Genomic DNA, 25,261 nt, shown 5'->3' on the forward strand with positions numbered 1-25,261 from the left:
GGGTTACATGTGTACCCTTAGCCTGTAACCTCACAGCACCCTAGTAGGGTAAGGGACTTCCCTGCCTCCCTCCCATCGATGGTCTGACCCAAAGGAAAGATGTGAAATCAGAGAGTGTAAACAATACTTTGAGGAATGTTGCCATGTGTACAGAGAACAGGGCGCTCACTGAAGGGGCCATTCCCATGGGCTTGGGCTTGGGCACCACTGAGATGGACGCAACCCTACTTCATGTCAAGGAAGATGGCGGCAATGCCGGACGCGTCTTCCCAACTCCTGATACACCTTCCATGGGGACCTCCAGCTTTCTCCATTCCCTTCACTCACTGTTCGGGGTCAGGAGAGAGGAGAGATCTCCGACTGGAAGTTCTGGGAGCAGGCAGGGGTGTCTGGTAAATGTTTGACAACAGGTTCCCTGGGATACAAACCTTAAGTTGAATGCTTGACCATTTCCACGGTGTAGAGGAGCCCATCTCACATGGCTGTTCCAGGCTACCAACGGGAAGTTACCCGATCTGGAGTTGGGAAGAGATAGATGTGTACAGGCCAGTGTGAACCAACTCGGTACACCGCAGCTGAGAGTGGGCCCTGCCCAGGGCGACAGAGTGCTTTTGGCCCCATTGCTGGTGGGCACTGTCTGCCCACAGGACACACGCAATCCAGAAGCTCCCACCTCCACCCTGAAGGCTCTCTTGGGATGGTCCTGCATGTGTGAGGCCCAGCGTGGCCCAGCACTGCCAGTGGGTGCGTATTTCTAATTCTGGAGTTCAGTAGTCAAACTGTGGATAAAAGCGTCCATCTCTAAATTCAGTTTTACCCACGACAAAGGTGATCTCTTACTCTTCCATTTGCCTTGCTATTTTGTCGTATTTTCCAACCAGATTAGAACTCAGCAGGAAAGCAGAATGTTATTTTGCTAGCCTCTTCACATTCCAACACAAGGAGCAAAAAGAAAGGTATACCTACAGGTACGAGGGCGCTAAAATCACTCCGCTTTTGAAAGGATATAACATGGAGTCAATATACCCAGTGAGCAGCCATTTCAACACCTGCTTAGATTTGTCATGGTTTTCTAGCAGTTCACTTTACCCTCTCATCACCAGCCGGGACAGAACCAGTTTCTCAGAGGTAGCTGTTGATAATTGTCTTACAATCTACTCCTCAGTTTGTTTTGTACTAATTAACTTTTCTATTTCAAGAATTTGCCTCCACCCATAAGACCCAAGTTAGCCTCGTCAGTCCTTCATGAATTTCATGACCCAGACAGACCCCATCATCATGACAAGTCCTGTGACTAACCCACCCATCTGCCTGCTGTCCATCCCGACGTCAGTACCTGTACTTACCAGACCCTTTGTGATGACATGGAACAGACCACCACCCAATCACCTTAATGACCATCCCCCTGCCCACCACCCCAAAGGGAAAGTTTAAAAGCATTCAACCTCAATCAGCCATTTGCCATTGCTTGTTAAACTCTAGTGTGTCCACGTGGCTCTCTGAGCTTGGCTGTCATGTTTCCCAGCTTTGGCGCCCCCTAGCCTACCTTGGGGAGATGAATCTCAATCTCTCTCTCTCTCCAATTTACTTTCTAAATAAACTACATTTCCCCATCTAACTTTTGTGCAATTTTTTGCATCTTTTGCACAGCACCAGATCACAGATGCACCCGCCCCCGCAGATCTGAGCTCACATTTTGGAGACCCCAGTGAGATTTGGAACCTAACAGCTTCCAGTTTGACTTTGAAATCTTGAGCAGTGGACAGGCATACAGGGAAAGTCCCAAGCCTTTGCCCAGAGGGTTTACTTTGTTACCTCTATAACTATGATATCTCTGCCTGTGGCCTTAAGGGTTAAGTGAGATAGAATGTAGGAAGGGTCTAACACGGCCAGCCTGCATAGTACGTGCTCAATAAATGCTTGCTGGCTCCTCCTCTAGATCGTGCAGGACCCACACTGTTCTTGTTTAAGTTGTGGAGGAGAAATTAAGCAATGGCGATCTGTTTTCAAGTTGACATTGTGTGCTGTAGCCTTCACAGGACAAACCACCATTCCTCATGTCTCTGGGCACTGCTCTCAAAGCCAATAAGGATCGAATAGTAATCTGGGGCTGAGGTCAGCAGGTAAGTGAAGGGAGCGTGAGCAAGACTCTACTCTGCTCGGCACAAAGCTGACGGGGTTGGTCACCTCCACTATGCCAGTGTGCTGTGTCACAACGCAGGGTTGGAGAGAAATGGCGCTGTGGGTGAAGGACCCATGAGACGGCCAGGGCCATCACTACATGGCCAACCTCCACCCTGGAACCTTAGAATGTTCTCCAGGGCTTCCTCTGCTCTCTATATGACATCTGCTGGTGCTTGATTTGCTTTTAAAAAAATCAAGTTCTAGCCGGGCTCGGTGGCTCAGCCTGTAATCTCGCACCTTGGGAGGCTGAGGGGAGTGGATTGCCTGAGCCCGCGGGTTCAAGACCCGCCTGGGCAACTTGGTGAGACCTTGTTTCTACAATAAATCAAAAAAGAATTAGCTGGGTGTGGTAGCGCGCACCTGTAGTTCCAGCTACCTGGAAGGCTGAGGCGGAAGGATCGCCGGTGCCCAGCAGGTCGAGGCTGTGGTGGCCGGGAGCGGCCAATGCACTCCAGTCTGGGCGACAAGTGAGACTCCAACTCAAAAAGAAAAAAAAAGAAAAAATCCAATTCCAAAGTCTACTCCTCCCACCCCCAGTAATCTGCCTGCATTAAGCAGGGTTGGCAGTAGTGGGAATCTGCCTGAGGAAGGGGGAGCACACCTCATCCACAAGGGTACCTGCATAATGAGCATTTGTATACCTAACCCTGAATTGTACCCAACATCTTTAAAATAAAAAATATACATATGGGGCGTGACTATTTCAATTAGTCAGAATTAAATATTTAATTTGGCATAATTTTAATCAGGAATCAAACTTAATATTGGTTGTTGAGAATTCAAAAATATTCACACTATTGCATTCCTTAACACAATACTTGTATTATCTTTTTAAAATGCAGTGTTGTCTTAGTCTGTTCCAGCTGCTAGAACACAGTACCACAGACTGGGTGGTTTATAAACAACAAAAATGTATGTCTCACAGTTCTGCAGCCTGGGAAGTCCAAGGTCAAGGCACCAGCAGATACAGTGTTTGGTGAGCACCCCTTTCTGATCTATGGATGGTGCCTCCTTCCCGTGTCCTCACTTGGTGGAAGGGGTGACAGAGCTTCCTAGGACCCTAACCCCATTCGTGAGGGCCCCACCCTCTAACCTAATCACATCCCAAAGACCCCCACCTCTTAATACCATCACATTGAGAGTTAGGATTTTAGCACATGAACTGGGGAGGACACAAACATTTAGACCGTTGCAAATGTAAACAACCCGTTCCCATCTTAACCTGTGTCCCTGATTCTTTTATTTCCACTGGTGTCGGCAGCAGGGTGAACTTCCTAAGGGAGAATTGAGGGAGAGGTCAGTTCTTCAAACAACGCAGGACACGTGGGGACTCGTATTTTTTGAGATGAATGAAGGAATGAACAGCCTAGCGACTGCATGAGTAGCTTTGGGCACCATACCCACTGCTTCACCCCAACTCCTCATACTCAGACCTAGGGAAATGTGGGGGACGTATGTGGGCATCTCATTTGCCTCCAGACAACGGCATTCTCATATAACTATGAAGTCTGCCCTTTGCTGGTCCCTCCATTATCAGTATTTCCCCGGGATAGTCAAGAGTGAAAGAGACTGACCTCACATCGGCCCTGGAAAAATGAGGAGTTATGCCCTGACTCAAGCGTCTAGAAAAAACACGGATAAATAAGCCTAGCTTATTGTTGGTGACAGTATAGGTTTCATTATGCAAGTGACTAGTGTGCGTTAAAAATGAGAGCAGCTAGATGTGGTGGCTCACACCTATAATCCCAGCACTTTAGGAGGCTGAGGCAGGAGGATTGCTTGAGCCCAGAATTTTAAGACCAGCCTGGACAACATAGCAAGACCCTGTCTCTACAAAAAATAATAATAATAATAAAGAAGAGAGAAAATGAGAGTAGCCCAAATATCAACAAGGATCCTTTTGGTCCTTAACGATGCCTTTGTCACAGAACTAATCCTGTCATACTAACAGTGGCAATGATGTCACTGAACACTTACTCTGTGCCGGGTCCCCTCTAATCATGTTACATATATTAATTCATGTGATTCTGACACCTCTCTGAGAAGTAGGAACGATTTTTCTCCAGGTCCTTTGATTTTCTATTTGTAAAATGGAAGTAGTATTTGTTGTTCCTATATAACAGGATTTTTGTGGAAATTTAGTGAGTGAATACAAAGCACTCCATAGAGGTTGGGTTTTGACACGTTATTATTAATACTGACTCCATTTTACGGGATAGGAAACTGAGACACAAAAAAGTTACGCAAATTCATCAAGTTACCCAGCTAGTAAGTGTCAAAGCCAGAACATAAATACCCCTGCTATTATGAAGAAACTGCTGAATCCTGGAATCCACGAATATAGTAAGAAAAATAAGACAAGAATTATTCCCACCAACAATAAAAGGAAGGGAAAAAATCAAGTTGCTGTTAGAAGTTAGATCCACCAGGGGGCAGCAGATGCATGCATTATATAAGCATAATGCTGGCCTGTGGATTTTTTTTTTTTTAAGACATTCAATATTCAAAGTTTTATTATAGGTTTTATGCCAATTGCAAAGGGGGAAAAAATGATGAAAGCTATTTTTCAATTCTCCTATTACCTTAAAGTGTAGAAGAACGCTGTGAGGATTGAATATGGCCATGCGTGTCAACATGACTGGTGAACTGTCAAGCAAGTTGAGCAGGTGTCCTCCAGGGCTCAGTGAACATTCTGCAGGCCTGCCACGTGCTGGAGGTGGGGTCAGGAAGGGAGGTGCAAGATCCCCTAGACAGTGCGAGGCAAAGGTCCTCTCGTCCCTGGCCCCTGTCCACTCACCCTGATTCTGGGTTAAAAGGTGATGGAAGCCGGGTTCAGTGGTTCAGCCTGTAATCCCGCGCCTTTGGGAGGCTGAGGTGAGTAGATTGCCTGAGCCCGTGGGTTTGAGACCTGCCTGGGCAGCGAGACCTCATCTCTATAATAAATCAAAAAATCAGCTGGGCGTGGTAGCGCGCACCTGTAATTCCAGCTACTCGGAAGGCTGAGGCGGAAGGATCACCGGAGCCCAGCAGGTTGAGGCTGCGGTGGCCAGAAGCGGCCAGTGCACTCCAGCCTGGGCAACAAAGTGAGACTCCAACTCAAAAAAAAAAAAAAAAGGCGATGGAGACAGCCCAGGCACAGGACAGGGCAGAGGAGGGCCTGGTCTCCAGTGGTGGCTACAGACAGGGAAGGAGGCCGATGTACTCAGGACAGTCGCAGAGCCAAGGCATGAAACTGAATTTGGACTGCAGTGCAAAAAACCTTCCTCTGGATGTGTCCATGTGGTGTGGGCAAGTAGGGCAGGGAGCCACCAGCCCTGCCTAGCGATGGCACTGGAACTCAACTCCCACAGACGCAGGACAGCAGGCCAGGCAGACGGCAGGAAGGAGAGAATAGCCTAAGAAGAAATGTTCTGGGCCGGGCTTGGTGGCTCAGCCTGTAATCCCAGCACTTTGGGAGGCCAAGGCGAGAGGACTGCCTGAGCCCGGGGGTTCGAGGCCAGCCCAGGCAACTTGGTGAGACCTCGTCTCTACAATAAATCAAAAATTAGCCGGGCATGGTAGCGGGCACCTGTCGTTCCAGCTACTTGGAAGGCTGGGGCGGAAGGATCGCTGGAGCCCAGCAGGTTGATGCTGGGGTGGCCGTGAGTGTGCCACTGCACTCCAGCCTGGGCGATGGAGTAAGACTCTAACTCAAAAAGAAATGCTCTGGGGAGTAGTGATGATCCCTCCCCATCCACACACCCACCCAGCCTGCCCCAAGTAAGAACACCGTGAGACAGGTGGTAAAACAATGGTTGTCCTTGGGAAAAAAACATCAAAGGTGTATGTGCTTCTGATCACAAAAGTCTCATTTTAAACATTTTGGAGAAATGCATAAGGAATAGATAATTTATCACACAGAGAAAAGCAGTATGTCCCAGTGTTTTATAGTCACACTATTATATTTGCGTGGATGTGCGTGTGTGTATATACACAAACATATATACATCTAGGATAATTCTGTATTAAATTTTGTATCTTTGCTTTCTGAAATACACAATGCAAATTTTCCCATTAAATTACACATTTTTCAAAGGCATTGCTGTTATGATCATGTAATATTCCCTTGTTTAGCTAATGCATGATCTTTTTTTTTTTTTTTTTTTTAGTCAGAGTATCATTCTGTCGCCCAGGCTATAGTGCAGTGGCACACTCACAGCCACCCCAGCATCAACCTGCTGGGCTCAGGTGATCCTTCCGCCTCAATCTTCCAAGTAGCCAGAACTACAGGCACAGGCTACTGTGCCCGAATAGTTTTTGTGGTTCCTTATAGAGTCAAGGTCTCACCAAGTTGCCTGGGCTGGTCTCAAACCCACGGGCTCAGGCAATCCTCTTGCCTCGGCCTCCCAAAGTGCTGGGATTACAGGTTGAGCCACCGAGCTCGGCCTATTTTCTCAAAATACATTCCCAGCAGTTGAATTGTGGGTGCAGGACATGAGTCCTTTAAGTGCTCTTCATTCAAGTAGCCACCTTGCTCTCAGGAAGGACTTTGGTCACTGGAATTTCCAAGCAAAGACGAGCGTGTCTGTTTGGCCACATTCATGCCAAGGCTGAGCACAATCACATTTAATACCCCTGTCCCTCCAAAGAATACCTATTGGGCATCTGTCTGCTCTAGGTCAGGCATTGGGGTGCTGGGATACAGCAGTGAGCGGGCGGCGGGGGGAACAAGGCTTCCTGCTTCCTGGAGCCTCCTGGAGTGGGGGCTTGTCAGTAAGGGAAATCAGGGAAAGACGTCCAGGAAGGGTGACTGGAGGTGTGGGGCGAAAGGGGGGAGGCACAGAAGGACTAACTGGGGGGATTTGGATGAAAGTCCCGCAGGAGAGAGGGAGGTAAGATTGCAGACGTGAGGCCCAGCGTGAGACAAGAGCCTGGCTGGCAAGTTAGAGGAAAGCAGAATCCACGTGGCCAGAGAATGCAGGGGAGAGCAACGTGTCGGGTGAGGCCGGCAGAGTCACAGGACAAGAAGGGGCAGCGAGGGCGGGTGGGGGAGGACGGTGCAGACTCCAGCTTTTTCCCTGGAGGAGAAGGGGACCCTGGAGAGTGTGGACTTGGGGTGTGACAAGGTCCCCGGCTACTGTTTGGAAAAGGCTGAATGGGCCCAGGAAGGAAGCAGCTACCGGAGTCACCAGGAGGGAGGTGATGGTGGAAACGGACAGAGCTGGTGTGGTGGAGAGAGGAGGCCTAGACACACTGTGGCGGCGGTGCCTGTCTTTGGGACGTGACATGGAGTTGTCAGGTGATGCCCAGCGTTCTGGCCTGCACAGCTTGGAGAAGTCACCGAGGAGCAAATCGGGGGGTAGGGAGGACTCCAGTGGACTTCTCCAGTGTGAGTGCACTGAGGACAGCCTAGCAAGGTGTCAGCTGGGTGGCTGGAAGGGCCTGCAGCTTAGGGAGAGCTCGAGGCTGCAGACACACCGGGGACCCCCAGCCCGCAGAAGGGGAAGAGTCCCAAGACCAAGCGGGAGCCCCTGTGTTAGAGTTTTGGGTGTTGGAAGGAATCGGCAGACACTGAACAGGAGTCATCGGGGGCAGGAAGGAGGTCGGAGAACGTGGTGAGCTGGAAGCCGCGTGGAGAGGTGTGAAGACTCGACCATCGGGTTGGCATCAGGGGGTGTGCCGTGAGCCAAGGCCCAGGCTCAGTGGAGTGAGAGAAGCAAAATCCAGGCAGGCATGGCCTCGAGAGAGTGTAGAAGCAGTGAGTGTAGATGAATCTCCTAAGGAGCCCTGATGGCAAGGGAAGGAGAGAAAGGGCTTTCAGTCAAGACAGAGGGTTCTTTATGTTTAATGTGGCAGAAATAAAATAGCATGAGGATGAGGATGGAAGTAATCCTGTAAGGGGGGAAGAATTGATGGGAATCGCGGGAACAAAGTCTTGGTTGGATAAGAGGAAGGGACGCAGGGCGCACGTGCGGGACTGTTCACACCATGCCCCGAGGACGGCCAGGAGCAGGGACGTGGATCCCATGGTGGGGTGGGCTCGACTGTCTCCGTGTTGTTTGGTTTGGTTTGGTTTTTGGTGAGGTGCGGAGCAAGTGTGTTGGCTGAGAGTGAAGATAGGAAATGTCACTGAAGAAACGGGAGAGTGAAGAGATGAAGGAAACAGGGTGGATGCCTTCTGGACCTGCTGGACGCCCCATCCGAGTGGGCGTCTGCTTTTATGAGCTACCTTCAGCCAGGCATGGACATGCAGGGACACGGCCTCAACCAGGGTCACAGTTAGTAAAGGGATGACAACAAAGGGGGGGGGCAAGGGAAGGACGACACTGAGCCACCTTGGTGTATAAGCCAAGCACAGAGGGACAGGAGAGGCCAGCAGTGAAAGCAGCTATGCGTGGCCCCACTGGGGCTAGGAGATTGTTGGCATCGGAGGTGGAAGGAGGGGAGTCAGTGCCCTGTGGAAGCCACAGGTATGGATGACAGATGGGGGCGGATGTCAGAGGCTGGGGAGGACAGGGGCATTGGGGAGGGGCGACCAAGGAGACTCGAGGCCAGTGTGCAGGGAGGTCACCACACACAGCCACGGATGCCAGGGACAAGCCCCATGGGTAAGCCGCGGGAACCCGGACAGAAGTCTTGACGGAGCAGCAGCCTTGCAACCAGTGACAACCACGGGAGGGGTGGCAGGTTGCCTCGCGTGACAGGTGAAAATCATCTCTTGCTACTTGCCATGCCCCATCATGTGGCCTTGAGGGGGGCAGCGCCCCCCATGCCCCACCAGTTATGTATGATCCTTCCCTGAACTGTCTTTCCGGTTCCTTTGTCATTCTCTCAGGCCCCTCCTCTAAGAGCGCCTTTAGGAAGCACGTGAACCCTCTGTCGGTCACAACCGCTGCCTTGTTTTCCAGCCTTTTGCCCTTTAAACGTTTCCAGGCTGTTTTTTGAACACACAGATGTTTCACTTTTCCATAGTCAGTTATTCGATATTTTACTTTCTGAATTCAGCCTCAGGTGTCGTCCACGTAAACCTGTTTTCCAACCTCAGTGAGACAGAGCCTTTCTCTAGTTTTATGGTTTCATCATTTCTATTAAGATCCACTCAATTATACGTATAGGATATACGTATAAGTGATGCCTGACATTTCTCCATCCAATTATTTACCTGTTTCCAGCACCACTTTCAAACATTTGTTTACGTTCTAAGGATGACATCATCATATGCAAAATCTATATTTAATATATTTTCTCTTCTGGTCCATCGATCTCTTTCCCTGGCCCACCCTCCTGTGGCTACATGGACGCTTTGCTCTCCAGTAAAGCGTGTTTTACTCATCACTTCCTCCCTCCCAGCTGATGTGTTTTATAATGGTAACTGCACTAAAGCTATTAGTAAATACAGACAGGTGACAGAATTTGTTCCTCAAGGACAAAACCTCCTGGGATCACTCCCTCTCGGCAAACGGCACCTTTATGTGGAAATTAGGAACTCCAGGCTTAGGGATTTCATTCTCTGCTCCAAACAGAACCCACATCCGTGGTAAATAACCTAAGCCAAAAATTACAGGAGATCTAAATAGGGGAGTTTTTTATTTTTTTTATTTTTGTAATAGACCATCCGCTAACACGACATTGGTATATCCCTGGTCTCTCTTTCTTCTTCCTATTGGCTTTGCTTCTCTGCAAATCTGTGCTTGTAAGAGTGGAATTATTAACTACCCACTGGCTAAGTACCTCATTTCTTTCTTCTGGTGGTCCTGAGACACCCAACTCCCTGGTTTCCCGTCTCCTTCCAGATACTCCCCCTGACACTTCCTCCTCTTCCAGGGCGAGACCTTCGATCCTTTCTTCATCTACTCCCCCAGTGGGAGATCCCGTCAGCCCTACAGCTGCAAATACCACCTGGTCACCTAATTTGCAGCCAGATAAATGTAGATGCCGAGTTATAGCTTCAGCTCTGACCTCTCCCCTGCTATGTACCCGCCTGCTCTATGCCTCTCCTTTGAAGCCAAAATGCATCTCAAACTTGATGTGTCTAAGCCACCTGACGACGTCCACACTTGCTCCTCCCCATCCCCACTGCGGCAAATGGCAACCTCATCCTCCCAGGGGGTCAGCCAAAATTCTTGGGTTATGCCTTATTTTTTCTTCTACTCTTGCACCCCATAGCTAATACATCGGCAAATTCTGTCTGCTCCATCTTCATAGAATATCCAGAATCTGACCACTTCCAAGCCTTCCTCTTCTCTCTTAGCTTATCCCAATAGCCTCCCGAGCGATGCCCCTGTGTCCATTCCCATCACACCCTGCACAATAGCCAGAAACCGGTTAGAGCTTACATCCGGTTAGAGCTTAGATCCGTGACTCCTCTGTGACAAACCACCCAAGGGCTTCCCACCTCCCAGGGTGAGAGCCACAAGTCTACAACAGACCTGACTTTCCTCCGGGATCCCTCTGCCCCTTCTCCAATGCTCTCATCTGTTGTCTTTCCCCAGCCACACTGAACTCCTTGTCCTTCCTCAAAGACGCCAGGCACACTCCTGCACCGGGCATTTTAGCTGGTCCTTCTCCTTGGAATATTCTTCCACTGGACACCCACATGGGTGGCTACTTCTCCTTCGGGGGTTTGGCTCCAGTGTCATCTTTCAGTGAGTAATTAATTCCCTGATCATCTGCCCACCTTCCCAACGGGCTTCCTTATTCCCTCTTCTCTGGTGTTATTCTGACAACCTCATATGCAGTATTTACTGACTGAGGGCGCCTCCCCACTGCAGAACGTAAGCCCTGTGATGTCAGGGACTCTTGTCTGATTTGTTCACTGCTGCATCTCCAGTGCCTAAAACAACACCAGGCACAGACACCTACAAAATGTTGGTGAATGACTCAATGGATGAATGAATTCTGCTATGTTAGAAGAGAGCTAGAATTAATTTCATCTCACTGATTGAAAAGTCCAAGGTACAGAAAAGTCAAATGACTTACCGAAGGCTCAAAGATACGACTGCTCTTGAGAGAGAAGACCCCACTGTTGCCCAAGAGGTCTGTCTCTCCCTCTCTAAGACCCAAGGCCGTTTCTTAGAGGGGGTCCCTGAGGCTAGACGTAAGAAGAATGGGAAAGAACATACAAGGCCCCCACCCTCTAAGAGTCTGCATTAAATATTTCGAGAATACGCAAAATATATCATTGAATGCTGAATTATCTAAGTGTCACAGACGCCACTGATGGAGGAAGAAGTTAGTCTTCGTTTAATGACATGGTTTTGGGGGAGAAACATGGGATGCAATAGGACAGCTCTAACATTGTCACAAACCCAAACGAAGCCGGTGCTGGGAGACGCATGGCCCTGCCCTGATGGAATATTCCGGACACAGTCATTGTCTGGCTACATCTATCCACACACACTGCACCTGAAAACCCAAAGTATTTTGTGCTGTAGATTAAACGGGAAAGCCACACCTTCATAAAACAGAATGTGATTATTAGTCACGCCTACCACAGAGAGACCTGAAAACCAGGCACTAGAGGAGACAATAAGACCGGACTGTCCAGCGGCCCCAAGAGCACCCGAGTGCCATGGCTGCTTTCCTCCTGGAGGTTTCCCACAGGTTTCAGAAGCTCCAACGTGGCCCTCCAGGATCCTCACAGCTCACCTCACCCACCTCTCCTGACCTGTCTCCAACACCTTCCACCCAGCCAGGCTCAGCCCCTAGCGGTTCCTGGGTACACTGAGGGCCTCCCGGGCCCTGTGCCTCTGTACCTGTGGCTCTCTGCCTAAAGCTTCGTTCTGCCCCACCTGTAGCTGGCAAACTCACGCTTATCGCTCTGCCTCTGTACAGAGGCCTGCCCTCTGGAGGGTCTTTTCTCACCTGCCATTTTGACTTGGGTCCCTGCTCTGTGCTCCTGAAGTAAACCAGGCCAACCCTGGCCAGTGCTCTGTATGTTCACAATGCAGGGTACCCACCACTATTCCAAAGAGCCTTGAGTGCACAGACTTGTCTTGCAGCTGTACCCGAGAAGCCAATACACATGAGGGGCACAGCACGAACTCCACTGGTGATGGCCAATAAATGACTAAAAAGCAGAATTGGGTATGGAACACAACCTATGAACAGTACCTCATGGTTCTGTCCTGCTTAGACTGTCAGAGGCATTAAGTGAGCATAAGTCAATAAAATGTGAACACTCTCCCTGGGAATGAGCTCCTGACGTAAGCTTTTCACTCCTGAAGCCCTTTGCAACCCCAGACATGTATACAGTACAGCCACACATGGCTCCTGCCTGCAAGATTGAGGCTGTTTGCTCCTTCTTACAAACTCTTACCAAGTCAAAAACTCAGAGCGGCAGCCTGCCATTGCAGTAACTCAGTGTTGTCCATCATGCTGTCTTTCTCCCCAAAGCCTGGTCCCTTTTCATCTGGTCAGCACTCTTCAATAACGCCCAGAAGTTAGCTGTACTTGTCAAAAACAGACTTCTGCCTTTCAGAGTTTCAAGCAGTTTCTCCAAAACTAAATCTAGCTGTCTTCTTTAACTGAGTCTAGGAATCAGTATCTCCTAGATTAGAATGTTTCTCAGGAAACCTTTTCTACTCAAACCTGGTTTGAGATTGGATACTCAATTTTATTAATCAGAAAATTCTCAGAAACTCATTCCTTCTTTGTATTTCTTAATAATCATCTTGCAAAGAAACAGAATATATTGTTTGAAAAAGCGTGAACGCTCAAATTTCAGGCATTTTAAAGCTTTACAAATCTCTCACTTTTCTTTTAAAAGACCTTACTGTTAACAGTCATTCTCCTCTAAGTATTTCACTCAAGATTCTTAAAAAAAGATTATTAAGATTCAGTATTTAATAGAAATTATAGTCATTAACCTTAAGATACAGGCGAGTGGGTGGCAAGTAAGAATCCCAAGGTTCTAAATTTAATCAAAGTCTAGTTGAAGGAAAATGTTAAGATTTGTCATAATATGGAAAACGCTATTCATTTATAATGAAATTTGATAAAGTTTTAGGAGTGCATTTTAACTAACATTTGAGTTTTTATTTTATAGAATGGCTTGCTACTAAGAATTAACCTAAGGAGGGAAAAAGGATGGGACACCTCAGATCCAACCTGAAAAACACTCCACAGCCAAAGCTGGAATCATCTAGAAACAAAACAGTGACAGTATGAGATGATAACCTACAGAAGAACCTGAATATCCAAACCTCCATGCTGACATACACACACAACTGAATACGTGAGTAAATGGGGGATAGAGCAAATACTTCTTAGGTAAAATTCCAAATAATACATGTCAATGAATGAGGGAAACAAGCAGTAACCACTGGAACACTACAGAAGCACAGGCTGCAGGTAAGACGCAAGCGTGAATGCAAAACTCAACGGAGAAGCAGAGCATTTGCAGAGTCTCAAAGCATATTCCCCAAAATTCTAATTAATTACTGTAGTACTTTCAACCAATGAGCCCAAATTCCTTGATACTCCTTCCTCCAGAAGGGGAAGCTTATTTACCCTGTCTTTGAGTGTGGGCTAACCCTAGTGACCATTTGTCACTCTTATACAAGGACCAGAGGCATATAGAAGAAAACTAGAAACTTTAGAGAAAATGCCAGATATCACCTAATCAAGTGATCAATGTTAATGTTACCAGTAATAGGTCATGTTAGGATCCTGAGATAGTAAGATATGAGGTGGTAAGGGGGCCATTTACTTCTGTAGTTCTCTTCTCAGAAATCTTTCTCTTCTTTTTTTTCAGAGATGGGGTCTTGCTCTGTCACCTAGGCTGGAGAGAACTCGCACAATCATATTCCATAACAGCCTCAAATTCCTGGGCTCAAGCAATCTTCCATGTCAGCCTCCTTAGTAACTAGAACTACAGACATGAGCTGCCACGTCTGGCTAATTTATTTTTTCTTTTTCTTTCTTGCTTTTTTTTTTTTTTTTTGTAGCAACAGGGTCTTGCTATGTTGCCCAGGCTGGTCTTGAACTCTTGAGCTCAAGCAACCCTCCACTTCAGCTTCCCAAGTAGTTGTGACTATAGGTGTATGCCACCACACCAAGCTAATTTGTCTTCTCCAAAATCTACAACCCCAGTTCAATCATAAGAAAACAGACAAATTCAAATTGAAACACAAACTACAAAAGATCTAACCAGTAGGCCACAAAAGTATCAAGGTCATGAAAAACAAGGAAGCCAGGCTCGGTGGCTCAGCCTGCAATCCCACGCCTTGGGGAGGCTGAGGTGAGTAGATTGCCTGAGCCTGAGGGTTCGAGACCCACCTGGGCAGCGAGACCTCATCTCTATAATAAATCAAAAAATCAGCCGGGCGTGGTAGCACACGCCTGTAGTTCCGGCTACTTGGAAGGCTGAGGCGGAAGGACTGCCGGAGCCCAGCAGGTCGAGGCTGCGGTGGCCGGGAGCGGCCACTGCACTCCAGTCTGGGCGACAGAGCGAGACTCCAACTCAAAAAAAAAAGAAAGAAAAACAAGGAAAGACTGACACCACCAGGAAGAAGAGACTGAGGAGACAAGATGACCAGCAACAGAAGGTAATGGAATCTTGGATACCATCCTGGCACAACAGCAATAGACATCAGCAGAAAAACGAATGGATCCAGTAAAAGCCTGTGTTCTATCATGCTAGACCAACGTTGAATTTCCTACTTTTGACAAATGTACTATGGTTACGCAAGATGTGTGATCTTTACGGGCTTCAATAAATCTAATAGTATTTCAGAATTAAAAAGTCAGTCTATCTGTCATCCCTAACAGAACAAACTGTGATATTCTACCTAAATACCACCATGAACCTGTGGATATGGGACAGGAATATGTGTGTCATGGTAATTTCTTTGTAATTCTTACCTGTGACTTTTTTTTAAGTGTTGGTATTTTCTGGGTTTATTCTCCCTTGTTCCAAGTTCTAAGCCTCAGCCTACTTCATTCCACCTCCATAATCTGCATGGTTTCCTCCAGTAGCTCCAGGTTTAGTGGTTTCACTGCCTGGATCAAGACAGCTGTGGTTCCAGACATAAAGCGGTTGCGGCCAGGTCTCTCCACCGGTTCTGTGGATGAGCTCAGGGTCCACAGCAGCTTGGTGTGAGTTCTGGTGATCACACATGCATCCACGTTGCCCCCGGAGCCAGGTTGCCCAGGATCCCTGCGGTGACGGCTTCCACCAGCAGCCCTTGTGTGGCCTCCAGCTTCCTGTTCAGCTGGAACCAGTCCTCCGGCACTGCCAGGGCAGTGTCCTGCCCAGAGCCCAGGGCCATGAAAGGCAGATCGCTGCAGGGGCCGTGGGGATGCAAGCTGAGGAGCTGTAGTCCATCAGGTCTACGCCATCCACGAACAGTGACACGGTCACATGGCCCTGATACCTGTTGGCAGGCAGGCGTGGTTGGCCACCGACTATTTTTTTATGATTAATTTTATGTTACTGTGGTTGTCATGTGGACCAAATACCAGGGGTGACAAAAAAAATGTGTACACATTTTGAGAGATGTTATCTATGAATTACTTTTAGTTTGCCATAATCAGAAGTGTCTGGACATTGATGGTAACCACTTTGAGCACTTCTTGTAATTGCAGAAGTCAAATGTGACTTATGCTGGGCTCGGTGGCTCAGCCTGTAATCCCAGTGCTTTGGGAGGCTGAGGTGAGGGGACTGCCTGAGCCTGCGGGTTTGAGACCCGCCTGGGCAACTTGGCGAGACCTCGTCTCTACAATAAATCAAAAATTAGCCGGGCATGGTAGTGCATACCTGTAGTTCTGGCTACTTGGAAGGCTGAGGTGGAAGGATTGCTGGAGCCCAGAAGGTCGAGGCTGCGGTGGCCAGGAGCGTGCCATTGCACTCTAGACTGGGTGACAGAGTGAGACTCCAACGCAAAAAAAAAAAAAAAAAACATGACTTGTATTCATCTACAATTTTAATACAGTTTTTTCCTTTCTTAAAATGTGTATCATTTTTTGGCACACTCTGTATATAAGATAGTATCTTTCTCCTTGTGAAAAATTTTGGTTTTTCATAGTAATCTGTTTATTCATTATCTATAATTATTTAATCTATATTATCTATTATATTGATTTATTATATCTATATACCACAATACCACGTGTGACTTTATTCTTTTGAAAAATAATTAAGAGGCCAAGCATGGTGGCTCAGCCTGTAATCCCAGCACTTTTGGGAGGCTGAGGCAAGAGGACTGCCTGAGCCCGGGGGGTTCAAGACCAACCTGAGCAACTTGGTGAGACCTCGTCGCTACAATAAATCACAAAAGCTAGCCGGGCATGGTGGCGTGTATCTGTAGTTCCAGCTACTTGGAAGGCTGAGGCGGAAGGATCACCTAAGACCAGCGGGTCGAGGCTGCAGTGGTCATGAGAGTGCCACTGCACTCCAGCCTGGGTGACATAGTAAGATTCCAACTCAAAATAAATTTTAAAAAAAGAAAAATTAAGAAATCCAGGTGAAGAGGGATAAAAATATTTTAATAGTTGAAATACACTGGTAAATTGAGTAATTTACATTGCAGTACTATATAGATACACATCATTATCAAATTAATAACTTTCCAGATATCTTTCTAACCGTAAATCACAAGTCCTTGAAAACAGTATAGAATTAACATGATGAGATGCCATGGTCACACAAAAGTAGAATGCGAGACTTGATGGCTATGAAGTATTTGTAGTTACATATGCCTTTGACTAAAGAAAATAAAAATTCAATCAAAATGTACATATGACATGCAATTTAAGTAATATTTTAAATATTAAAATATTCCAATGAAATACACTTCTCTTAAGAAAGGAAATTCTTTGACATTTAAATAAAATTTGAAAACCAAATAGTAAAAAGAGGCAAGAGATAGTAATAAGAATCAATTTACCCATTTGACAGTTAAAAATTGATGTGAAGTAAAAATAGTGAAAGATAACAGACAAATATATTATTTTAGGTAATTCATTTATAGTGCCTCATCTTAAGCTATAAATAGAATAAGGATTTTTTTAAATATAAAAACTATCAAAAAGTATCAGTGGAAAGACGTGACCTCTGTGAACCATGTGGCGCAGTCAAGTGGAGATGCCGTGGTCAGCAACCAGGCTCCGTGACAGGAGTAACTGTCTTTCGTAGCTGGGCCACAGAAAGTTCCATAAACAAGTGTACTATCTAGCCAACTCCCTTCTGTTACCACAACATTCAATCCGTACCCATGGTATTAAGTAGACACTAGAGATTTGGGGGGCAGAAGAGGGGAGAGCGATTGTTAAGAATATTCTTGGAAATGTGTGTGCACATCACAATGTCCCACGGAGCCAAATTCCTTCCAAATTGATAAGCAAGCTATAGAATGGAGAAAAGAGTTAGCAAACTTGAAAAGGTACGATGTAGATTAAAAATACATCAGCCTTAAGCCTAAAAATTATTTACTGATTTTAAGTAAAGCACGTATTCAACATTCACCCAATATTTATTTAAGACTTATGCAGCCAGCATAGTCCTAAGCACTTTATATAAGAAGACAAAGTCAAATAAAGAGATTTATAAATTTACAAGTAAAATACAACATGACCAAACAATGCCCAGACCTAGGCTGCATGTAAGCAAGCATCACCCAAACTAGAAATACAGACAGTTTGGCCACAGTCCCATTCATTCCCTACTTGACCAGGACCTCCTGGAGGAGCCCAGCTTTCTGTTGAGCTCTCCAAGGGAATTCAGTGTAGCCAGTCCATCCACTGGCATCTGGGAGCCATCATGCAAGCCCCTCTGTGTTAGATGTACTTTGCACATCTAAGTTGGCATAACTTTTACCTAGAGTCATCTGTAGAAGAAACTATACATTCTTATCACAATATAGATGATTTTAAGGGATTCCGGAATCATTCCTCAATTTATTTCAAAATCAAATTTTTGAATCACTGAGTGAGTTCAATGTTGAGAAAATTTACCTATTAGGTCAAAAAAAAAAAAAAAAAAGCATCTCTGATCCTTTCCACAGAGTGTTTCCTCTCCAAATGATAGTTCTCATCAGGGTTTCTGCCCAACAACTGAGGTCATAAAGCCAAGAGTTCAGACACGTGACATATAAGTACCAGCGTGGTCACTGAGTAACTAAAGAAAATGCAGAAACTACCAACTTAGAAAACTTTTCAGATAATTCACAGGAGGCAAAAGAAAGACGAGGCTCCAACAGATTGTTTAGATATAGAGTTATAGAACAGGGAAAGCTGAGAATAGAGAAGGGTGGCAATAAAATAATGTATACATTTATAGTCATGAACAGTAAAGAAACAGTTCAGCTGGCTATCTAGCTTTACGGGGGCTGGCTTACGGGCAACACTGCTAAAGTGTTATGGGGAATTGCAGATCCACCCACCAGGGCGAGCAATTATTCTAACTCTCCCACGAGAAAGCAGAGACAGAAGCAGAGGGAAGTTAAGGGACTCGTCTTGGGTCTGTGCTGGAGCAGAGCTGCCCAGTCTCTCTGTCTATCTAACAGTGCCTCTCTCCCCTCTATTCCTGTACTTTTTGAAATGCATCCTGTTTCCAGGAGGGTAATCAGTAACACGTGCTTGCTTTCAATTTATCTTTCCTATTTGAAACAAACAGGAAAAAACTAGCAAGGGAAACTCAGAAATCTATATGGAGGGTTAGAACTCTATTAAAAATACTAAAAATAAACCTCCAGTGAATTCCCAGAAAGAAGCCCAACACGCTGTGGTCACGAATCCTGGGGAATAAACCTCCATAATGCCGTTGATGAACATAGTATTTGAAGAACTGACTGCCCAAAGACTGGCATAGTCCTTGTCAGGGAAAAGCTGGTTACAGCTTCTGTCCCCCCTTCCTTCGGCAGGGACCTGTGTTTATCTCTACCTGGGAATTTACTCTGCAATCCCATCCATCCCAAACACCAAATCCAGTGCAAGCCCCGGGCAAGAAGTTGGTTCAGCATCAAATCAGTCTTGCCTCTGGTCTGCCACTGACTGTATTCTGGTTATAAAAAATAATTGATGATAATAGTGATGAAGACGATGACAACAGCAACGATGATAGCAGGTGCTACCACTCATTTCATACTTAACCCAAACAATAACCCTCCAATCTAGGCATTGGTGCCACTCTACAGATAACAAAACTGACGAGGCCATAAGGGGAAATAGCTTGCCCAGCTAGTAAGTGAAAGAGCCCTAATTCAGATCTAAGGCAGTCTAGCTCCCAGAGGAGAACAGGCTATCTCAGGAGACAGGACATTCCTGATCACTGGAGGTTTCAAAAGGGGCTGGGTGTCATTCAGCAGGTCTGAAACTCAGTGGGGACCCAAGCATTAAATGTGTTGTTGGACCTGGTGAACCAAGACCCGCTGCTCCACATCTTTTAGAAGCTGGCACACAGAGGGTAGTTAATAAATGAAAGCTATTTTTCTCTTGTCCTTGTTTTTGTTTGTCTTATCACAATTCTAACTTCAAGCTCCTCACCAGGACCATAGGTTCACAGTATTCATCTTTTGCACAATGGTTTCTTCTGCCCATATTAGACATGTTTTATAATACCCAAACCATAAGCTTAGCCTTTCTACACCTTTCTGCATAACTGCATCTCTGAACAGTGCTGACTGCCCATTTCTACTGGCGTTTTGGTACTCCTCTCCATATATTAACTAGCCCCTGGCTAGTGCCAAGCACTTAGTCTTGATTTTAATCTAATTCCCAGTCCTAGCCTCCCTGGCCTCTCCTTCTCTGTCATTTCTCCAGTCCTACACCCTCAGATTTTGTGGCAGTGAAGTAGGGTGAGACCACAGTGTTTTAGGTGGACATTTAGCTTGCTCTCATTAAATAAATTAAGATGCATTTTTTAACAAAGTGAAATTTTTAAAAGTAGTTGTAAAGAAAATTGATATGATCATTAACCTCGTTACAATAAATGTGCTTGATTCCGTAGGATGAGATGCATCCTTTTAATCCCAAAGTTCAAGATTTCTTAGAAATGCACAGCAATAATATCTACAGTCCATTCACCATCGAAGCTAAATATACGGAATTATTTAGAAAAATATACAGCACCTCTTAATTATTGAGCCGTGATGTGATTTTCTTCTAATCTTAAAGAGAAAATTAAGAAAAGTTAAATGTTTACATTATAAAGAACATATTCTAATTTCCTACAAAACTACAAACAGTAGTAACACATATGGGTATTTGCTAGTCTAAATCATCAAGTAGAGAAACAACAAGGAACAAATAAATATAGTATGTTTAAAATAATGTAATACAGCCTTGTGTGCAAAATAAACACATTAATAGTCATTTTAAAATGTACATAAGACAACATATCAGTACAGTGGTTTAGTAAGTCTGAATATTTTACCATAAGCCTCAATTAAAAATTTACTTAAGCAACAAGTTTATTATGTCTATTATTCAAAAGGACTTAATTAGCCCCACAAATGCTAATGAGAAAAACTCAGAAAAAAGGAATCTCGCTTCATTTAGTTATATATACAACAGACAGTTATTTTTCCTTTAATCACCAGATTGCTTATAAGTTAGTTATCTTCTATTACAGAAATTTACCTTTATGTTCTACAACAGCTCCATATACTTATTTAAATGTTCACTTTCATTTTTGCAGTGATCATCACTGAAATTAATAAGAAACTTAAAATATCCATGGGCCATAATCACAAATAAAAGTTAAATTTTGTTCTGGAATTTCTTTTCCTGTGGGGGTGGCCATTTCAACAAATGACTCCAACAGAGTACCTATACATGGTTCACTGCAACTAAGTAGTACGTAGGTTGAGTCACGTAAACTGTAAAATAAATTTAATGCTTTTCCATAAAACATAAAAATACACGTTTAGAGAAAATAAATACCATGACTTCACCTACTTTTTCGTACAGTCTTTGTTTGACTGGATACCATATTGACAGCTTCAGAAGGCAGACCAACATATACTCCACCATAGTTTCTAACGAAAAAGAAATCAGACCAATTTAAATGATACTTTCCATTTGCAGGAAGCAACAGAAGCACAGACAGGTGTATATATAACTATAATTATACAACTGTTAAAATAGCTCATGATTTTTCAAAAGTAGAATTTAGAATATTATTGCCCTTGGGAATATAATTGGTTTTCTAAGTTAAGAAGAAGAAATTAAAAAAATGAAAGAATACCATATCGACTTAGTAGAATTTTTAGTTATTTTACTTTTAATGAGAAAGGAGAAAAGAAGTTGGGATGTTAGTATAGTAAAAAATATCAGTAGAGTGATGTTACAGTTCATCAATATCTTTGAAGAATTCAGAGTGGCCAACATGGTATTAGGTGTTATGAACACACAAAGACATTGTACTCACTGATATGGAGGTATGAATACACAATGAGGGGGAGAGAGGTAAGGAGGAGTGAGTAGAATGCAGCTTACCAGAGGAGATGCAGGAGGACAGAAAAGGAGAGGGAACGAAGGGGAGCCACCCAGCTAGGGGAACAGCACACCCAACGGCCACAGGATGGACCTTAGCACAGGCCATAGGCACAGGACAAAAACCAAGCTTGTTGAAAGAAGCAAAGATTATGAATCCTGGGTAGTTCGTTTTCAGATCACACACTCCTACCTGTATCCTCTGTGCCAAAAGTTTTCCTGGTAGAATCTGCATTTTTGGTAATGTGCTACAGTGTGTTAAATCCATGAGGTATGGCCAAAATTATTCAAACTAAAGCCAGCTGCAACACCAAACATACCTCCTCTTGTCATCTTCTGTCATCGATTCTTCTGTTCTAAAAGGTCAAAAACACTTGCTCTGAGTCACTTGGCTACATAGTCAGAGACTTCATTTCTGGTTATGAGAAAAAGTGGACTGCTGAACTAAAGCCGATTTTGTTTATTTCAAGTGTTTCCATCAGATGTAAGTGTAAGACCCGAAACCATCCAACAAGTATTTCTGTTACACAGTAATCTGGCTCCACTGTATACACTAAAAACTTGATAACTGTCTATATACCAAGATGTGCAAGTCCAGCACATGCCAAAAAGTCCAACAGTGAAACAAAATAACAAACTGAGGGCAGCTGATCAGAAAGAAGCCCTTGTCCTGTGGTGCCGCCTGCTTCCTGGAGTGACAGACAGGCTTGGGTGAGCTGCCTGTCTGTGCCTCGCCTGTAAAATGAACAAGTCGGCCAGATGATCCCCAAGGTCTCTTCCGGTTCTAACACACTATGATTTTGGGTCTATCACACCAGTTCAGTGGCATAACTATAGGTATTTAAAGATTTCTTTGGTACGGAGAGTTCATGCCAATTTGATTTCCTTTTATCTAAAAACATAAGCCATTTTATACATGATCTACTGCAAAGAGAGGAGGAAATGTTTTAAAAAGGAAGCTTTTAGAGAGAATCACTACTTTAAAATGCACACTCTTTCCTTGCATAAGAAGCATCTGCATTCTACTAGAATTCCTTAGCATATTTCTAAGAGGATCAAAAGGCTTTCCTTGAAGCACAAGGAGAATACGTTACTAAATACGTTACTTTTCTGAAAAAAACAAAAAACAATGTTCAACAGTACCTGGCTGAACTCAACCTGTAATGCTGAGGAACTGCAATCAAGAAGAACACAGCCGGGGAGCCTCAAAACCTCTTTACAGAGTCCTCCAATTCAGAGACTAACTGCTGCTTCACCCACTTAAAAGTTCTAAGTATTTCAAATGTGACTGTACACAAGGCAGGGGCTGAAAAAAACCAGCTAGCATTGTTATAAGAGGCTGTGCTTGGCTTCAGTGAATTTTTTTCTGGAGATTCTTTCAAAGCATCTTCCCATTTCATGATGGGTGATTTACAAGAGCACCTTCCCACACTGCTCTGAGTGTTCAGCAATTGTTGACCAAAAATAGCATGAACCCGGTGCCCCACCTGATCTCGCCCAGAGCAACTTTTTTTGTTTACCCTGGAAGAAAAAAGTCCTCAAAGGGAAACATTTTGATGATGTGGAAGAGGTGAAACAAAACATGACAGAAGCACCAAAACCCATCAAAATTGACAAGTTTAAAAACTGTTTTGAGCAGTGGAAAGGCTTCTTGATTGGCATAATAAATACGTAAGAATAAATACACAATTTTTTATAAATAAATTCCAGTTTAGTTTTCTTTGTGTCTCTCTCACATGTGCATGAGGTTTTTCTTTATTGCAAAAGCTAGTAAATCCAAGTCAATAAACAAGGAAAGTATAGATTTGGCAATTATCTGGTGAACATGGGCCATGAACAGCTAACACTCCAAGAGAGTGCAAAATCCACCCTGACATCTAATTCATACAAACAGAGCAAAAATTCACCAGACAGTTATTAACTTCATTTACCTCTTGCTAAAGTCGGATCGTTTTTTAATTTATATGTGTCAAAGTCATACTGTATTAGAAATAGTGTTACGCTTATTGATGTGGCATAAGAAAGTATTGGTCACTACTTTTAATTAAAAAGGATTTTAGCCTTTAATATAGATAATGGGAAAATGGTGGTGACAAACTTGTTCAAGATTATTAGGACTGCTTGCTTTGGTCCTGAGGGACTTATATCACCATGAAATAATTTTTGAAGCTATATATAACTAGTAGGTTTGGACACATACAATGTCTCATATTTTCTGCCACAGCTATTCTTTTCACAGACAAATTCATATGTGTTTATTTTAATTATTTCCCCTTTTGCCTAATTGTGTTTAAGGATATATTCATGGTTTTAAAATATAATTTAATGTTCCCAAATGCAAGAAGAGAGTAATTTATTTCATTTTATTAAATATTCAACATCCTAAAACCCAATCTGGGTTCTCCATTATAAAATTAATCAACAACTTTACACATCTAGTTTCCAGTTGATCTATCACTGGAAGTTTTTTGACTTTCACATCTACCATTTGATTTTTATAGCTGCCATGTTTATTGGATAATAAATTAAGCTCCAGATATAATACAAAATCTTTTAAAATGCTACTTATAAAGACTTACAAGATGTCCGTTATTTTAAAACTTTCTAATGAGTTACAAAGTCTGCCTTTGTATATATACTCCCATGTATAGGACAGCTACTTTATCTATCCCTTTCACATGCTTTTCTCCAACACCGAGGCTGGAGACCAGGACTCTGTAGATAAAACTGGCATCATTAATGAGTCCCTCCTGTGTGGTAGTGCTGGGGGCCATGTAATCAATAAACATTCAAGACCAACAAGCAAGACCAAAATTCAAACCCTATCATCTGACACCAAAGCCACGCTCCACATTGTAATCCACCACTCTGCCTCCCAGGTAGAAAGATGTAAGAGTCAAAAACATTTCCAGAGACAGTGGAAGTGGGAGCCACCACACCACTCTTGCAAAAGCAGCTCTGAGCATCACCCTACCGCTCAACCTGTTTGTGTAGCTATACCAGGCACCTTGCTAATACTATTATATTATTTCACTTAATCCTCATACAATCTTGCAAGACAGGTATTAATCACATTTTAAAGACAAATATCTGAGGTCCTTATCTGAGGTCCTAGAAGGTTGAGTAGCCTGACTGAGATTATGAAGCCAAGTCATAGAGCCAGAATTCAAACCCGAGTTTGTGAGATTCCAATCCTGCTTCATAAGCTGTGGGCCCATGGTAATTTGTATTAAATAAACACATACCTCCCCACAACTAGAGCACTCCAATTTTTATTATCCCACTCAAGTAAAGAAGAAATCAAGATGGTAGAAGAGTTCTAGTCTGTTTCATCAGCTTTAGCAAAAACTTCTAGCAGGTGCTGAAGATCATCAATCAATGTAGAACTTGTCCAGTTGCTACATAACTCATTTTTATGCAGGTACAAACATTGTCCTGATCAGCAGTTACATTCAAATCTATTCACCCAACCAGATTCAGACTGAGAAAATGGGGTTTGGTCTAAACCAAATTTCCTTGTGGGAGGATAGATACAAGCCATTGTGTTTACCTGCCCTTCTGGTGTCCAAGAAGACAGCATCCCACCAGCAGGGTGACATGGCCCTGTCCCAACTGTACAGGGTACAGTACAAGGAAGAAGAAATGAGTCAGAAGCAGCAATAAA

At 44.3% G+C, this 25,261-nt stretch overlaps 1 protein-coding gene and 1 pseudogene across 1 annotated transcript; both read right to left on the reverse strand.

Moving 5' to 3' along the window:
• Positions 1–15,102: 15,102 nt before the first annotated feature.
• LOC103275378 lies at positions 15,103–17,911 on the reverse strand (annotated as a pseudogene).
• On the reverse strand, positions 16,630–23,431 carry CUNH12orf75 (chromosome unknown C12orf75 homolog). Its single transcript, XM_021706311.1, has 5 exons — positions 23,334–23,431; positions 21,918–21,953; positions 21,061–21,140; positions 20,233–20,270; positions 16,630–17,509 (listed from the first exon to the last, which is right to left on the reverse strand). Exons 1-4 carry the CDS (start codon positions 23,429–23,431, stop codon positions 20,266–20,268), a joined length of 219 nt encoding a protein of 72 aa, XP_021561986.1. The 3' UTR covers positions 16,630–17,509; positions 20,233–20,265.
• Between the last annotated feature and the right edge of the window lie 1,830 nt (positions 23,432–25,261).

Source organism: Carlito syrichta, unplaced genomic scaffold (assembly GCF_000164805.1).
Source record: "Carlito syrichta isolate Samal-C Ts95f unplaced genomic scaffold, Tarsius_syrichta-2.0.1 Scaffold315408, whole genome shotgun sequence".
Taxonomy (NCBI): Eukaryota; Metazoa; Chordata; class Mammalia; order Primates; family Tarsiidae; genus Carlito; species Carlito syrichta.